The following is an 18,771-nucleotide window of genomic DNA, read 5'->3' on the forward strand; positions in this document are numbered from 1 at the left end:
TTTTCCAGTGATCTCATGATCTTATGGCATACTCATTGGCTTAATATAGGAGCCATTTTCTGCAGCAGGGAGGTAGTGAATGATCCCTTCAACATGACACACATGGTTTTAGAATATATTGTGGTCAGAATTAAGATCTGGTCCCTCAGAAATGAGTAGTAGCAAGATGCTGCTGAGAAACTGCATTGTCAGGGTCTGGTGTGGAGAGGTTGCTTTATGGACTCTGAGCCTTTTAATCAGACACAGTCAGTACAAGCTTTAATTTAGAATTGCCGTCTTCCTTCACAAATCCAGTTCTTTTCAAACTGCAACAGAAGGTGTGGATTGCTCACAGGCTTATTTTAAGTCATTAAGCTTCCTATCCAAATAGTCAGCGTGAGCATTAACTTTTGGGGGTGTTTCTATTGCAGAGAATTCTTCACTGCTCTTTTCCCCTGCCTGATCATTGCAATAGAGGCTGAAGTTAGCTTGCAGCTAAAGTGGGCCAGTTTTGATAGTTTCATGTGCTTATTGATGTTTCTGTGAGGCTTAAATCAAGTTTATAAATGACGCGTGACCAATGAAGGTTTGGTGTTATAGCACTGCATATGGTGCCTCCTTTCCTGGCTCAGTTGTGTTTAGTTCCTTGCAATAAACTCTTTACTATAAGGAACAAGTCTGCTTTGGGAAAAAGTAGAAGTTCTAAAATGACCTTTCAAGCTTTAATACCCAACATTCTGTGAATAAAAATATTCACTCTTTTCCCTGAGGATTGACATAATTCAAGGTTTTTGCCTTTATGTTCCATTGGACACAAAATAACATCAGAAAAACTAGAATGAGGTTTTATAGCTTTCTCATTTCATAACTTCTGTATAAAACCAAAGAAGAAGGAGGTTTGTAGCAGCCTGCAGTGTTCATAAAGGACTGCATATGATTCTTTAAACTATAGTTCATGAAAAATAGATAAAGATCCGACTGCATGCAAAATTCATTTCCATTTGAGAGAAAGTTGGGTTATGAAAGAAACTGAGTATTATTACATTGGCTATGAGTTGCTGCATTTTTCAAGAAGAAAGAAAATTTTCACAACCATTTGGTTGGTGCCAGGCTACTTAAAATGAAGACAGTCTTTCCCCTAAATTATAAACATATTTTTGCCTTCATTTAGGTAATATAACTGTGGCCTGATTTTTAGAACTGTCAAGATTGAACAGGTCCATTTTAAAATCCCTCAGTGCTTCAAATTGTCATTGCCTTGAAAATTAAGTCTTGCATTGCTTATGGCAGGACTACTTCAGAAAGAGAAAAAGATTTTCCCTGGAGACATCTCTGCTTTAAAATGAGACTGTTCTCTGTCCATCAAAACAAATCTGTTAGGGAAGGGCAACAGAATGTGGCTGCCTAATTGGTTTTCTAAGAGAATGGAAGACCATTCTCTATGAAAAATAGCAGGATGAGAAATGTCTATGCTATGGAAACACTTGTGAGGCACTTCAGGGTAAATTGTATATCTCTCAACATATTGCTAGGGAAAATTTAAAAAAAGAAGCTCTGCTAAGACCCAATATATAACCTGAATAATTGTTAGAGAACAACTTGTCTCCCTGAAAATGTTTTTCTGTCAAAAGGTGTTAGAAAGTGGCTTAGTGAATGACACAGAAAATTATTTGTGTTGTCCACCACTGTTGCTTCATCTTTCTTTCCTCACTTTAGACACAAAATATCCTGATTCCAGGATATCAACATTGACAGTGGAGCATATATGACCTCCCACAGGCCACTGCAAATTGAACCAGCATTCATTCTGTGTTTGAAGTACACTATCACAAAACATTTCCCTCCCCTACCCAGAAATTTATTTTCTCCTTTAATTCTAATTAATAAATTCTTTCATAAAAGATATCATAGTATTTTTATGTCTTAATGCCTGCTTCCTCATGTCTTTATTCGTTATTGCCCTCTCTGCATACATGAGTGCAGTTGATGCATATTTTCCATTCACTTGCTATAAACATGCATGCAAAGTGGGATTCATCTCACCTAACTTCAGCTTTAAATGTAGTTTTAGTCCTCCAGTCACCAAGAGGCAGAGATAAGCAGCTTCAGAAAGTGATTAATCCCACTTCCTGTAGGAATTTGTTGTAAGGTGTAATGTATCTTCATCCACAAGCTCTGGCTGGGCTATTTTTGGCGAATTGACTACCTTAGTCTAGAAACCTAATTTTTGTATGGCTAGGATTAGGAAAGAAGAATTCTGCCCTTCTATTCTCCTTTATTTTTCTGTAGTTTGAACATTCAAAAAAGTATTCAGCATGTCTGTCATTTTATCTTAATCTGTGACACGGCAGCTTGTATCCTGTGAAATACAACTTCCTTTGAGTTCCTTTAATTTAAGGTTCTACTGATAGGCCTCAGCTGAGGTTTGTTTCTGCCACATGCTATGCATAAATGCAACAAGAACACGGAAGAACTTAAAAGACAGCATTGACTAAGTGAGAGAAGATGGAAGAGTTATATCTTCTCAGAGGCCAGTAAAGACACAGAGATTGAAGGACTTGTCCAGAATGATGAAGCAGAAGTAGAAAATTGGTCAAGATTTATTGACTTCCAGTCCAGTCCCCCAAGCTCAAGACAAACTTTCTTTTCTCCTAAGTGCCCCAGTATATATTAAGCTTATATGAGACCATCATAGCATAAAGCCTTCCCCCCACTTTTTTTTAATTTATTGTTAGTGAACTAGTAAGTTTTCCCTTGAGCATGCGATGAAATCATTGGTGAGTGTATGTGCATACTTTACATAATTTGAACAAGTGAATCATAGAGTGCCATAATTACACAGAAATACAAGTTTTAGAAGGACAGACACAAGCTGTTCAGCTAAGTGTAACTCCACACAGATTAATAAAAGAACTTAGTTGCCAATTATTAATAGATTTTTGAAAATGTCAACTTTACGGTATTCTATTTACAATATTACTTTGTAAAAAAACCTCTAGCAAAATACTTCAGTTATTAATATGAATATTACATTCTTTCCCTCCTTTAATTTGGACATGTAGGAACTGTAAATGAAAGTGATTTTTCTCTTCAGAGAGTAAATCACAGAAGCAATCTTAAGCAAACAGGCAGTTTTCTAATAGAGCAGGATTCTATTCCCAGAGAGCTCTCAAAAAGATTTCAATTAGATGTTAAATTAGACACCTGAAATTCAGATATTTCTCTCAGCTCCTTAGGCAAAAATAACAAGATAATAACTTGATCAGCTCAGAGGATTCAGTGTTCTTTTGTAAAATGTCTTCCTTTTGACATAGAACAAAATTGCAGTTTGCAGTATATAAGTTTTAGATTGCTTGTCTTCGTGGAAGTTTGAAGTCAATGGCTTCTTGGGAGAAGAAGAAAGAAAGGAATCCCTAATGCTTCGAGTATTCATTTGAGAGATGAAGCACACTGATAAATATGCAGTGTGAATAAACTTTTCAAATGTGCAATGAGTGGGTAACAGAAAAATTGTTAACAGGGTGAAGTTGGGTATGTTTTATTTTGGTATCTTATTTCAGTTAGCATTTTGGGGTTGAGTTTTGTAAACAAAAGTTTTTCCAGTATTTTGCTGTATCTGCATAAAATGTTCCTGGAATGGCATGAAGGCCAAGACAAGGTCATAGTGGATGTGTGTATACTTTCTGTAACTCTGTTGACAGAGGAAAATAGATTTGCTTTTGTAGAATCCTTATAAAAGCTTACTGTAGTTTGAACTCTTCTTAGCTGAGTTACCTTAGGTGTGTGTCCTGGTTTAACCCCGGGCAGACACCAAACCCCACACAGCTATTCACTTGCTACCCACCAGTGGAATTGGGAGAGAATGGGAAGAGTAAGCAAGAAAATTATTGGGTTGAGATAAATGCTGTTCAGCAGGGAAAGCAGAAGCAGTGCACACAAGGAAAGCAAAACAAGGAGTTAATTCACTGCCTCCCATGGGGTGCGCAGCCATCCCCAGGAGAGCAGGGCCCCGCCATGTGTGACGGTCACTTGGGAAGACAAATGACATCGCTCCAAACTCCCCTTTTCTCCTTCTTCCTCCCACTTTATACACTGATGGCATACGATGTCATGTGCTCTGGCATATCCCTTTGGTCAGTTGGGGTCACCTCTCCCAGCTGCATCTCTCCCAACCTCCCGTGCACCCCCAGCCCCCTCACCACTGAGGCTGTACAAGAAGCAGAAAAGGCCTTGGCTCTGTGTGAGCCCTGCTCAGCAATAACAAAAACATCTCTGTATTATCAACCCTGTGTTCAGCACAGATCCAAAACACAGCCCCATACCAGTCATGGTGAAGGAAATTACTCCAGCCAAAACCAGCACAGTGTTGTAAAAAATATTGTTGCAACCAAAATAACTGAAAAATATTTGTGCCTTGCATTGTATTTTAGAAGAGTGCTTTGGATTTCTGCAAATGAAAGGTATTAGAACCCTGGTTGCTGCTACCATTTGTTACCCAGTTGCTGGTAACCTTACTGACAAGGAATTCTATGAGGTTCTGCCAGTGGAAAAGATGAAAATGAACAGGAATATGCTGAGGAGGTCAAGGCTTTATCTCTAATGGGAATGAGAGCTTGTGTACAGACTTTATTTCCTGTTAACATTTTCCAAATGTGCTATTTATAAAAGTTTATGTTGGTTTACCTGAAATAGTATGTGGATATAAGCAAGATAATCATTGTGTGCAGAATGAATAGTGTTTTCTAGAGCAACTCTATCTGCAAAGTTTTTCCCATCTATAAATGCCCATGGTCTACACATCTGCATCCAGGATTATTTGGATGCTCCAACATCTAATGAAGCCAATGTAAGCCAAATCCCTAGAAAATTGGGTAATACAGATGACTAATAAAATGATTCTACCCCAGAAAAATTATTTCCTGATTATTCATGCAACATGATAGTTTATTAATAAAGGATGTAGATACTACCCAGATGCTCTCTGCCCTGTCTATCAAGTGCTTGGCCACCAGAGAGGAATCCAGCTACCACTTCTCTGACCTATTAACTGTGTCAATGCTACTTGTTACAAAATGTCACATCAAATTGTGCAGGATACTGTGCCTTCTAAACTGAGCAGTGATCGTAGGATGCTGAGTGTTCTTCTTGCTTTTCAGCAAAAACTTGTGTTCTTAATTTCAATTACATCAGTAGTTGTGGAGGACTTGTCAGAAGCTTGGAAAAATAAGCATGTGTGTAAACATTTTGCTGATTTGGTGCTGAAGTGCTTAAATCTTTGAAATACATTTCTAGACATTTTATATTAACTTCTCATGGGATAGGGAGCATTCTTACACAGTTTTAATGGTGAAGATGTGTCTCTTGTGTTGCCCTGGAATTCATTTTTTGTAACTGCTTACCATAAACCTTTCATGTCATGGACCCTGCAGCTTCTTATCAGCATGGAGCCTGCCGTAGTTATTTGTTTTCATTATTTTATTTTATAGGCAGAGTGCTTATTCTGAGATATTTCAACCAGAAGCAAAACAGAAATGCTATACAATATGTCAACAAAGCACATGTTGGCAAATGCAGTACGATTCTTATGTTCATCATGCAAGAAATGCAAACCAGCCAATTCAATGTCTCTGAGATGGTGAAAAAAAATTATTGGAGTCTGAAAATTGATTATGTGTCATTTTGCTCATTGCAGGCCTTTCCTTCACTGAAACTGTGTTCTGGGAAGAATGTTACGTTAGTATCAAATGCATGTATGCTGAAGCTTTAGGTAATACTAACCCAAATTTTGAGGATATGGAATCTGTCTTTGAAATTAACATAGCTGCATATAATATGTCCATATCCCCACAGTCTTGCTGCTACAAGTGGCAGGAATATAATAGATGTGTGCAAGAGAGGTTTTTAGATTCCTTGCCTTGAGCAAAATTAGTTAATGATGTTCATTCAGATACAGTACAGTACAAATGGGGCACATTAAATGGCTTAAATTAGGTCAAATTGAATAATTGAATTTATTCTTTTACTTAAAAAGAGCTTAATCAGCTGAGAGTGTTAGAGTCAGAAAAAATAGTTTAATTAAATATTAATTAGAAGTTTACATTTTGAGCTTCCTTATTATCACTTGCAGCAATATTATTTATGTATCTGTTTTTCCTCATTACAGCTACTGGGCAATGATGTTCAACCATTCTCACTTGATGAAGAATTTGATTATGACAACGTGGCACTAACCCCTAAGTTCTCTGAAGCTGAGCTGAAGGCCATTGTAGAGTTTTCTGAGGAGAAGAAAACGAGTACAATGTCAAATCAGCATGAGCTGAAGACTGAGTGAAAGGTGTCCTGTGCAGGGCTGTTGGAGTGATCCTTTTTATGGATGAATGTAGCTCCTCATTGTACCCTTACTTAGTGTTCTTATCTGCACAGCCAGTAAATGGCATTCCTGAGATTAGTTATTTGTTCTGCCAAGGTGCCTTGGAGCCTGTACTGGCTCAGGATAGGTGTGCTGGAGTGACTTCTCCACAGGACCAAAACAACAAAACTGGTGGATTTCAGAACAGCATCATGGCTACTCTTGCTTATATCTGGTCTTGACTCACTTCCTGAGTAGTACAAAGCTGGTCCTAAAGCTGCCTTTTACCTCCTTCTTTCAGTAATGCAATGAAGAGCTTTTTAGCAGCTGACAAATCGGTCTAGGAACTCTTTCCTTTAAATGTGTAGAGATACATGAGTGAATAAATCTGGGAATATTTTTTGTCTCTGTCTTTTGAGTTACTTCAGTTCTGCAAAAAAATAAATATTCCTGTTTCCAACAAACTTTTTGTGTTGATCAAAATTGATGTGGTACAACTCCTAAAATTAAAACAGTAACTGCTCAAAAAAAAAACCCTCTTCCACACAGAGGAAAAAATAGCAATCTCATCCATTAAAGGAATTGGCATTGAAAGGCTGTCAGATTTTACATTTTTTCACAGGAGATGATTCCAAATAACAGCTTATAGCTTACACTCTGCATCACTGAAATACAGCAAGCTGGAGTTGAGTAAAGGTCAGCTATATGGGTGGGAGAGAAGAGTGTGCATCTCTGTGTCCTTCTCTGAAGAGTTTAGCATCTTTTTTTTTCAGCTGACTGTAGAAGCTTTGCTATTGAGGCTTGGTTTAACATCACAATGCTGCATTGTATTATTGGTCATTTTCTGGTATAACTGCATTCACTAAAGTTTACTGACCAGCATTTTGTCCTTGGCCTCTCTCTGTTATTTCTGAAGTGGGTGATTAGCATGATAAATATGAGAAGAGTGCCTGAGCAGACTGACAAGGCACCAAACCATAGATTTGTTTAAAGGCTGTGGATGAATTCTCTGTGGCCGGTTGGCTGCTTCATTGTCAGTAATTTATAAAAGCAAAGAAAGGTGTTCTAAGGTTCCAAGGGAGATTTTCTGGATCAGTGATTTTGTAAACCATAATCATTCTCCACTGAAATCTGAATAGCATTGGTTTTGAGGAATAGTATTTACCTTGATTAGGGGATATAATTTAAGAGTGAGATTCAAAAAAAAAAAAACAACAGAAAAGAAAGAGCTCTCACAGAAGATATTTAAGGAGACTGATACAAAATTACAAGTATGTTGTGTAGAAAAACTGATTTGTACAGGACCTTGCTGGTAGAAGGTAATGAGAATGTTTTTTTAACACTTACACTCAAAAAGATGCCTGTGCTGTAGTTAAAATGTTTTTTAAAATGCTATTGGCTGTGTAGCAGATTCTGCTGGGTTTTCTGAAACTTTTTCTTTAATGTGAATTTATTTTAATTCAATGAAGTGTTTTGTTGCACCCAAGATATTTTAAATTGGGTGGTTTAGATCCAACTGGAATTTTCCAGTGAAACCTTAAAGTTAAAAATTTCTGAACAGATCTAATTATTAATTAATCTTCTTCTGAAGGACACAGATAATGTGTATACATGAGAAGGATAAGAAGTAAGTTCTGAAAGAGCTCCATAACAAATCTGGGAGAAGGAAATGGAGAAGTGCTGTATAATGATAGCAAGGTCAGCCTTTGAAAGCCTCAACAGAAAAATAAGGGAGACTACCTCATTTACATATGTGTGTATAGCAAAGATAAAGTAAGGAACCTTCTGTCTGAGAGACCTCTCTGTACAGAGTTTGCTATCCTGCAGACAAAGAATCAGCCATAAAGGTGAACTTCTGTGGCTTTGTGGAATGGTGAATTAGGTGTTTCTTGTGTGTGGTTTTTTAGAAAGGTGTGAGTCACACAAACTATAGATCAATTCTGTGGGAATCCTACTTCCAGTAGAGTCAATGAGAAAGCTTGTCTAGGGGTTTATAATATTCTTCAGGCCAAATCTGCTCTGGAATCTCTTAAGTGCATTTTCTGTTCATTTCATTATCAATTTTTTCACTGTACATTAGGGATACAGCCAGCCATTCAGTTCCTTCTCTCATAAGCAGATGATTCTTACCAAATGTTCAGAGTACCTATTATGCTCCATAAGTGTCATTCAGTATAGTCATTATATGGTTTCCTTTGATATAAAGAAACACTTTGCTGCAGAATACCCAACAAAATTGGAACTCTTTAGTGACATTCATCTTACACAGAGAAATGGGAATAATAATTCACTTACATTTACACCACTCATGAGTTAGATTTTTACTCTTTGTTAACAGACATGAATATCACAGTGAAGATTAGGCAATAATAGGCTACATTTTCTGAACATGACATTTTATTGGCCTGCCCCTGTGGTTGTTTTTGGCTTGTACCTTTCATTTGATTACCCTTCACAGAGGAGGCATATTTTCCTCTTAGCCATTACCAGGTTGTCATTTTAAAGAACATACTTTATGTGCATGTTAAATTTTATACTTGCTCATGGAGTTAGTTACCTGGAATTGTTTTAGTGTTTGTGAGGTGGTTGGAAGTCAGAATAATATATATCTTTTCCTCTTGTAGCTTGTATTCTCTTTAATATTTAATATTTTCAGCAGGGGTTGGAAAGGGACATTCATCTTTTCTATTTATGGCCATTTCTAAACCTTTTTCCTGTTTTCCAAAAGAATTAAAGGCAAAACTCTCACATGGAACAGGAAACTTGGAGTGCTACTTGGGATCGACTTAGGGGCTGCTGCAGTAGGGAACAGTTTTCTCCCTACCACACTGACAAGGATTTTGAACTGCAAAATCTCTGACATTGGGTGAACCCATTGGAAGTGAAGGCTGTGTGGTGCATCTCCCTAATCCCTTTGTATTCATGACTTCATTGATGTCTAAAGTGCAGTAGACATGTGCATCCTTATCAGTCAGTGAGCTTATCTGTGTTGAGCTTGTTGCTACTTTTGGTGCTGCCAGGAGGATACTGACTGTTTCTCTCCACAGTCTTGGTGGATCCTCAGTTATGGAGAGGAACTCTTTTGAATTTTAGGAACCCTTTGAGTTTTATGGGAAGTGAAATAATCCTTCCACTGGGGCAGGAAACTGAAGGGTTGTTTCCTTGGCTGGCTGAGGTGAAAGGTTGGATATTGTTAATGTTCAAGGTTAATGTTCACTTCTCATGGCTGTAAAAGGAACAGTAAGTATTTGTTGAGATAATGGTTGTGGGAGAACAAGATGAAGACTGAAGAAATTAAAAGAGACGCAGACAAACCCGACTCAGACGTTATTATAGGTATAAATATATTTCTATTAATGCACAGAGGCATCCTGGTATACACTTGTAAACACACAGTGCCACTGAAGGAAAATAATTTTAGTATGGAGAGTACCCACCAGATAATTCAGAACCTTATGAAGAAGATGGCATGGAAACAAATCCCTGCTCTTAAGGAAAAGAATCTTTGATCCTCTGGCCTTGATTTTCTGCTGCTATAAACTGGCAGAACTCCACTGAGGCCATTTGTATTCATACAGAGCAGACAGGAGTCTGGTATTTACAGTCTTAGCTGAAAGAATATGGAGCCAAATCAATTCCTGATTTAACTTCATTGAATATATAGTTATGTATATGACCCATTATCATTATGGGAAAAGATTTAAATGAAGAGCCAATGCAAATGAAATGTAAAAGACATATCTTGTAACTGTTCAGATACTACACAGGTAATTTTGGAGTTTCTGTAGTTCTGTGTGCTTAGAACATTGCTTTTTGCTTTAATAAAAATATCACATATATTTTAAAGTTCTGTGCAAATCATGAAACTTGATTACATGCATAACTACTAAAGATTCCAACCTCCTTTAAAGGAGTTTTTATCCCTCTGCATCTTGGCAAGGATTGGAAGTGGACTTTGCTTTATCTTGGAACTGTTTTTAAAATATATGACATCCTTTGTAAAAACATACACTTTCTTATAAAGGTAGACTCTCAGTGATGCTACTTTAAATGCAAAAGTAAAAATAGGACCAAATCCCTGGTTGCTCAGCAACTTCATTTACATCATAGTGTGGGTAAACAGACATTTGGTATCAAAGTGTCTGCTTGGATAGCAGGCTGATTTATGTCCTGTTGTCCTCTACCTTGATTTTTACCCTAGAGTCTAAGCAGTAGCTCAGTCCCACCAGGGTATGCATTTTCACAGCCCTGCAAAGAGACCATGAGATAATTCAGATACACTGACCAAAGGAGCTGAAGCAGCAGTCTTGTGCTGGGGCTCCATGCACACTCCAGTATAGTTTAGGCAGGTGTGGCTATTCACCTCTGTTCAGCACAAATTTGTGTCACATCAGTAAGTGAACGTTCTGCTTCTGAAGACGTGGCTGACACATGTTGGGGCAGAGACTCCTTGGACCCTGTTCCCTTTCTGGGCCATGCTGAGCAGCCAGCTCACCACCCTCCTTCCCAGGCTGCAGCTCAGCCCCTCCGTTTCCAAATCCCTGAGTGAGGTGAGGAAACCCTTGCCCAGGGTTCTGCTGGCCTCAGGAAGCAGCTCCCTGCCCACAGAGCCAAGTGCTGGTGCCAGCACAGGGCATTCCCACCGTGGAGTGCTTTCTTGTGGCCAGCTGTCAGTTAGCACAGGTGGGCCTGGGGTGCCACATCTGTCCCGGGCTCCTCTCGCTGAGAGCCGGCTGCCTTTGCCAGTCCTGGGCATGTGCAGCTCTCCCAGGTGCCAAATATCTGCACATCCCTTGGGAAAACGAGGCAGACAGTTTTCTCTGTAATGGTATTAAGTTGTAGAACATCTCAAAAGACGGTGAGTTTGGTAAATTTTTGACTGGTGGCTGTTGGAGGTGGCACCTTGTGTTTTGCTGGCAAGATACTCTAAGCCAATTCACAGGTGTATGGGCTGTGAATACCACAAGTTAGACTGAAGATGGTTTTAGTGCTTGTCTGTGACAAGTTTGTAAGAAGAAAAGCAAGTGTTAAAAGGTACTGTCATTTTTATAGACAAGCTACTTTATCTGCAATTGCAGTGCCCCACAGTTAAAATGGAAATCAATTTTAATGCCTTATGAAAATGCAGAAATATTTGTCTCATTTACAGCACTTCCAAAAAGGACAGATAATAAAATTCTCCTGATTAATGATCTATAATTTTATGTACTCTGTGCTGTCTTGTTCAGTGCATCTCTCCACATAACACTTTCCAAAAGAATAAGTAAAGATAGAACAAGATTCCTGAATCTAACTTCACACTGAATTTCAGATTGTAGAAGCTCTTTCTCTTTGTATTCAAAGCTCTCTTTGATCTGAATATTCCCAAACTTTGAGGAAGTAGATGCTTAACTTTAAAAATCACAAAGCAAACATTTCTCTAGCAGCCCCATACTACTGATATGAACTAAAAAACCCAAAGCAGTGAGTAACCTGCCTATAGAAAAAGAACCAATGAAATGTGAAAACTGGCATAACTGCACTCTGTAGGAAGGTAATGGGTAAAAGGACTCTAAAGATAGTAGAATTAAATGGCAGATGTTATTTTTCTAGAGAGTGAACCATACTAAAATATTCTGTTGACTTCATTCAATTCTTGAAAGCCTTTGAACGGCCAGCTGAAAAATTAGAGTAATCATTTTGTAATTCACGTGGATTTACAACACGTTGTAATGTGTTGTAACACATCTCTTGAGCCATTAAAATGAGATTAAAATTTGTATGAGATTCTTCAGTATATTTTGTGGCAGTGCTAACACCATAAATTAAGACTTTAGCCTCATTCTATCATATGTTACAACAGAGTTTGTTCTTATGTGGCTGTTGTGGTTGAGGGTTCTGGTGGCAGTTTCTGGAGAGCAGGTGTGTACTTGTAGCAAGTAAGCTCTAAGTTTTCTTGAATTCATCTGCTTTTATGTCCATATGCATAAAAACTTGTAAGGTGCAATATGATGTGCATAATTCTTAGAAAGAAGCAAGTGTTATTTATTATGTTGCTTATGCTCCTCAGAATAACTTAGCAAGAGGACAAATTCTACTGATTACCTAAAGTTTTGATTCTGCCATTTAGATTTGCTGCAGATTGCACATTTGGTGTTTGAGAGAGAAATGCTGGAATGAATTTTTCATCCTCTTTTCCTTATTTTTGATTTTGTCTTTCCTATGTCGGTTTTGCAACTAGCTTTCCAGAAGTTGACACTACACTAATCTGATGAGCTACTTTCCTGGTGGATAAAATTTTAAAGTAAAAAGATGGAAGGCTGGTGTGTGGGCCAGGAAGCATCAAAGCATGGTTAGAATTTCATGCTCAAGCTCAGCATTTGCTAAGCTGTCAAAACAATCAGGAAAATACAAATAATGGTCAGCCTACTTATTGAATGAAAATTTAATTCCAAATTGCCTTTGTTTAAATCAGCTGCTTACACTTTGTCTCCTCTGCTTACCAAGGATTGTCTTAACTAACATATTTCAAAATCCAGACTGTCAAAAATACCGACAGCTTTCCTTAGCTGGACAACATTTCCCACTACAAAATCATGATCCTTTAAGGCTCTTTGTTTCGGGTTGTGACACATTGCCTGAATCCCACGGATTTATTTCCCATTCATGAACATTAGTAATGTAAACTGTACAAAACTCCAATGGCCCAGTGGATATCCTTCTGCTTAGAGCAGGAAGAGAGGTAGTGGGAAGAGAGGTTGGCTGAGCAGCCAAATGTTGCTTGTGCTCAGAGTGTGATGCTTGATATTTTGCTTTTGATTCCTTTGCAGTGTTTGTGTGAGAAGCTTGGTTGTGAAAAGAGCCAGCTGAATATCACCCCTCCCCACTGCACCCCCAAACCCCCGTGTATGAAGGTGCTGGCAAGCAAGCTAACCAAAACTAGTATTCATTATGGGGTGTGTTTTACAAAGTGCTCACAACTAATAGCATTTACTAACTGATGGGATTGGGCTCTGCTCACAAATGTGCAAATGAGTGTTTATCTGGCACTGCTTGTAATCCTATACCTCCCAAAATTTAGTTTTAGAAATGTATATTCTTTTGATACTTTTCACTCTCTGCCCCAGAATCAACAGATCAAAGACATCCTTCAAAGATGATACTAAAATAACCATGGCTTTGAGTGCTCTGAACAGAAGTGATTAAATTAAGAATGAAATAAAATTAAGTAATGTTAAATTTAGGAAAAACAGCTTGCTGAAATTCAGATTCACTAGACTCTGCAAGTATCACAAAGAGAAGTTGGTGGACCTGATTTGCTGAGGTCAATTAAAAGAAATTTGGAAATAAATATCGGAGAACATGCCATAGGGACAGAGTAGTGCATCAGCCAGCAGCTGGATTTCATTAATATTTTTCCTGCAAGATTAAGGCACATGAGAATGAATGGTTGAGATTTGAAAAATTTTGCTTGTTGAGATTGTTTTGTTTGGAGTTCCAATTCCTATAATGGAAGAAAGGATGATTCAGTTTAGTGAAGCAGGTTCAGTCTGGTTGTTTTAGTTCCGGAGCATCTCTACCAACTCTTGATTTGTACACAGGCTGACAGCCCATTTGTGAAGCATCACTGCCAGCATTTGCAAAAATGAACAATGATATATTATTTAAATATTCTGCTTTTTTTGAACAGTCTCACTGCATTACAATTGCACAGTAAGATAGGAGAGATGGCTCTTTTTTTCTGTTCTTAAAACGTGACTTAGATTAGAATTCGGAAGTGGAATGTTGGATCAGAACCCCATAAGGGCTTTGAGAAAACCTGTGTCTGTATGTAGATCTTTGGCTCATGGCTGCATGGCTCAGCCTTGAGCTCTTTGCTGAAGTAAATGACATGACATTTGATATTACTTTGGGATAAGTGAAGTTAATTTTTTTCCCAGGATCCTAAAGCTTTGTAAGATCTATATTTGCAGGGCATGCTTCTTTTACTGTTTTCTCTCCTTGCCTTTATTGGTCTCAGCTGCTGCTATACAGCATTCAATATAATATAGGGTGCAGAGAACAAGCTATGGCATTGCTACATTTCTCAACAGGAAAAGGGAATCTTCTCCATACTGAGAGCTGAAGAAGCTGTCGAAACCCTTTGGCTGACCATCTGTCAATTTCAGTAGATGCATATTGGGGTAAGCTGGTACTTTTGTGAAGCACTTGTTCTACCCAAATCAAGGAGGTGCTGCTGGTTGAAATAATTCAGAGCAAAACTCAGTTCAGGCAACTTCAAAATAGTCTGTCTTTTGGTCACTACCAATTCCCCCTGATACTCCCATCCCACTGTAGCCCTATCAGAATCAACACAGCAAACACATGGACACTCCTTATCTTCTGTAGCTGGGCTCTTGTATAATGCTGCCAATTCTCTGGGACACTTCCAGGGAGCTGCAGCTTACCAAGAGACTCCTCTGAGGAGAATGGAGTTTTTGTTTATTTTCTATTCCAAAACAAGCCTCCATATAATCCTGCCTCACCCTGCCCTCCCCAAAGGAATGACTAGGGGAGAATACTAACATCTAGATTGATTACTATTTGTTGGTGTAACAGTGTTCAATTTTGCTTTTCAGTTCACCTTCCCCAACCTTTCTTTTCCAGATGGAATTTTTCCTCTGGTGCCAAGCACTGAGGAAACAAAAATGTGTGTTTCTTCAAACTGCCCCTATACTATTAAGATTCAGAAAGATGTTTGCTGATGTGTTCAGTAGGAGAGGAAACTGATTGCCACCTCACAGTAAAGTTTCTCTGTTATAAATGTTAATTGTTTTAAGCACTCTGGAGTTTTCTGTGACCTCTAGGCAATTTTTCTTTTCATGATTGTTGATACAATCTCTCAGAAGAAGGAGAGCAAAAAAGTACTTTGCTGGCCTAGTTTCAGGTAAACTCTAAAAGTTCAAGTGGACCAATTACATCTAAAAGAGCAACAACTTTTGTAAAGCTTCATTTGAATCCCAAAGGGGAAAAATGATACAAAATCAATTAACTCCCCACATGAAAAAATAGCTCATACTGCAAAGCTTTCCTTGCATAGTTTTCTGATTATGTTTGGAAGAAAATTGCCTTGATTATACCTTTGATGGGAAGGAAAGTCTTTTAATTAATGTAATACATGCTGTAGCAGTGCTAAATTGTATCATGGAACAATTAAGTGGGTCTACACTGATATTTTTGCCCTGTTGAAAATGGATATTGCTCACTTAGTGAGTCATGCTCTTGCTGGGTTGACGCAATTATCCATTCACTGCAGAGCATGTGACATAAAAGTTATTAGGACCTTTTATATAGGAGGGAGGCTGAATGGAGTAAACAAAAAGCCCATTTCAGTGAAGAGTCAGTGGAATTTCAGGGTTAGTACCTCACTGGGGGCTGAACCCAAACCCTCAAGCCCTAAAATAGCCCCTACTTTGGGAATATTCAGGCTTGCGATGTGTTTTGTATTGGTCTTGGACTGAAATGAGGAGTGGAAGTGATTGTCTGTTAGTCATGTACTGACATGATCCTCAAACCCATGTGCAGCTAAGAACTATTGATAGGAATTTGTCATAGCATCTAGAGTAGTTGCTGCACTAGCTGCTTCTGAAACCAGTTTTTGCATCAAGCTGAAAACAATTACATTTGTAGTGTTTGCTGCAAAGAGGATTTTTAAATGACAATTTTAATTCAAATGTTCTAAATATGACAGGAAACAACATGTGATTTTTTTTTTTTTTTTTTTTGCAAATCATGCATGTTCTTATAATGATGCTACACTGTATTGTTGAAAGAAAATAACATTAGGAATCTTCTTGATATGTCTGTTTGATATTGGACATGTTCTTGTCTTGCTGAACTAGTACAACTGAGTCACAACACTTTCCCTGATGGATCTTGTCTGCTGGGAATGTATTTGCCTGCGTCCTGCTTTTCCTGCTGAGGTGGGCCAGGTCTTTTCTGGTGAGCTGTAGAGTCAAATATCCAAGAGCTGAGTAATAAAGACTCCATCACCAGTGAATCTCTCATGAATTCACTCATAACTGTCTAAACTCAGATAAAATATTATCACACATTTCTCGAATGTCTCAAGGCCATAAACAACGAAAAATAAAAAGCTGTACAAATGAGGAACAGTATTCTCATTGCATGCTCTCTGTTCTTTCAGGTTTCTTAGAGAAGGGCCAGCTGATGAGGGATTTGTTTATAAAAGGAAACTAGTAACTATGCTTCTGGAAATACTTGGGATAGGAAGCTTTCTAGCAGCAGTGTGGAGGAAAATCTGTACTAGAAATGAATTTCAGATGTGCAAAATCATGGCTGTGAGCACTGTACCACAGGACTGGTAAATTCTGAGCTAGTACATTCAGCATTATTTAGACATTTAATTTAGTTAGGGGTCTTAGATTTCATAATTAACATTTTGAATTGTGACAGAATTGGGCTGGAAAACAACAGTATGCAAGGAGTGCTGTCAGATGCACTCTCTAGTCTTGTGTACCAATAAAAAGGTTTTGTTTTGACCAGAATGGCAAAGCCAGGAACCAGAATGGCTGCATGACACTGCCTGGCATTAGGTAGAGAAGTGCAATTTGTGCCAGTTAATTCAGTAAAGATTCACTTCCTCGAGGATATGTTTCAAATTTGCTTGTGGCTCACTGAGGGTGTCAGTAGGGTGAAAGGGCCAGCTCAGTACCTGCCCCTTCCTGGTTCCAGCAGGTTTCCTGCCTGTCTTCTGGACCAGCTGGGGACTGTAGCTTCAGTGACCTTGACTGTGGTGGTCAGGCTTCATTGACTGTGTGTAGTCAGTAAATGTATCCACACTGCTGGTACAAACACATATTTGCTTTTTGCATCTGTGGCATGAATGTAGCCCTCCACCTTCCCATCAATGCAGATTATGAAACAAAAAGATCTTGTTTCTTCTTTATTATTTAAATTTGTCTTTCCTACCATCGCAGACACCACACATTTATGTACTCCTTTAGTTCTCCCAAGTGAAAAATACCAAAAGCATAGTATGCCTTCACTCTACTGTAGTTTGATTGCACTAAGGTCCTATGTTTAATGTTTAGCCTTTTTCATCAAGAGGGAGAAAAAAAATTCTAGCCTTGTTGAAAGGCAAAGATAGATTGATTGTGAATTCTATTAGTGCTGAGATCAGCATCACACTTAGTCAAGACCTGGCCCCTCTGAAAAAGACCAAGGTTGTGTCGAAGGTGATTGAAAATGTCACTGATCCTTAGAGGCAATCGTGTATGGCTAATCATTCCCACTGTAACTAGAATGTGATTTTCTTTGGATTACTCTAAGAAAGAGGCTGCTTGGCAGTTTCAGCAAAAATGTTAAAGAAGTACGGTATTTTTAGAAAAAAACCACTCCCTCCTGATCTATTTCAGTTCTTGAATTTTCCACTTAAGCCTGGGATCATTAATTCCTAATGCAATTCGTGTGCCCCACGAGAACAACAGACCAATAGGGGACTCCCAAGTGTGCTGCCTGCTGGCTGACTCTCTAAAGAGACTGGTGGCTGATGGGCAATGCTCCAGACATAGCTTCCCACTGCCTAAATCCACAGTAAACCAAAATTTTTTTGGGGGGAGAAATGACTTACTTACCCTTAATTTTATTTTTCTTTTTCTCTAAAATAACGCAGACAGGAGGGTAACTGTGCTGACTCCATAAAACCAGTTCTCGGTGCAGAGCACATGGTGGCAATGTTGCACCGCTCCTGAGCAGCTCTCACGTGGCACTCACCCAGCCCATATTCATTTACTGTGCAATAAATAGATAGATGCAGTAGAGTGCTGCTTTACCCAGGGAATATTATACTTGTACATGGTAGCGCTGATTGTGTTTTCTGGTAAAATAAAGAGTAAGGTATAGGAAAATAATTTTTCTTCCTTTCCTTTTACCACTTCTGCATTATTTGCATGCATCCTAGGCACAGAGATACAGTTTAAGTTTTGCAGAAATAATGTAGCTGGTATTGGAAAAAGATATGACAATTTAGTTTCATTCCATAAACCAAGTACACCTGCCTTAGAGGAGCACTTAGGATAATGAAGCACTCTACCCATCACGCACACAGAGGAATCAGAAACTGAAGGCTTCTCTCTCTGAAAAGAAAGCTTTACTATTTAAACAAGTTGGCCGTGAACTCTCTCTTTCAAAAACATCTCCAGCCTAAGTATAAGCTTTCCTAAATGTCTTCAAAGAAATGGAATGAAACTGGAGAAATTCCAGGCACGTGTGAGTTCCTGCGTTCAGTGGCCATGGATGGCCCTTAGCACAAAGCCCCTGAGAGCCAGTGTGGTTTGGCTGAACTCTTCAGTGATCACTGCAGCAGAGCAGCCAAGGATTCATGTACCTCTGGCTTTCTTCTCTGTTCAGCCTGACAGGAGGGCCCTTCAGAGGCAGACAGAGTAGGAGAGTACTTGCATTAC

General features: G+C 38.6%; 1 protein-coding gene across 8 annotated transcripts in view; it reads left to right on the forward strand.

Annotated features, from left to right (window-relative positions):
- The window catches only part of IFTAP (intraflagellar transport associated protein), a 41,325-nt gene extending 34,115 nt beyond the window's left edge, over positions 1-7,210 (forward strand). For 6 of the 8 annotated variants that reach the window (XM_069017134.1, XM_069017133.1, XM_069017138.1 and 3 more), the window contains one exon: positions 6,143-7,210. In XM_069017134.1, the coding sequence (XP_068873235.1) occupies positions 6,143-6,310 (168 nt within the window). In that variant the 3' untranslated portion in view covers positions 6,311-7,210. Of the gene's footprint in view, positions 1-5,671; positions 5,713-6,142 lie in introns of all 8 variants that reach the window. The other 2 variants (XM_069017135.1, XM_069017136.1) reach the window with 2 other exon arrangements.
- Positions 7,211-18,771: the final 11,561 nt, after the last annotated feature.

The sequence above is a fragment of the Aphelocoma coerulescens genome, chromosome 5, assembly GCF_041296385.1.
Source record: "Aphelocoma coerulescens isolate FSJ_1873_10779 chromosome 5, UR_Acoe_1.0, whole genome shotgun sequence".
In the NCBI taxonomy this organism is placed as follows: domain Eukaryota; kingdom Metazoa; phylum Chordata; class Aves; order Passeriformes; family Corvidae; genus Aphelocoma; species Aphelocoma coerulescens.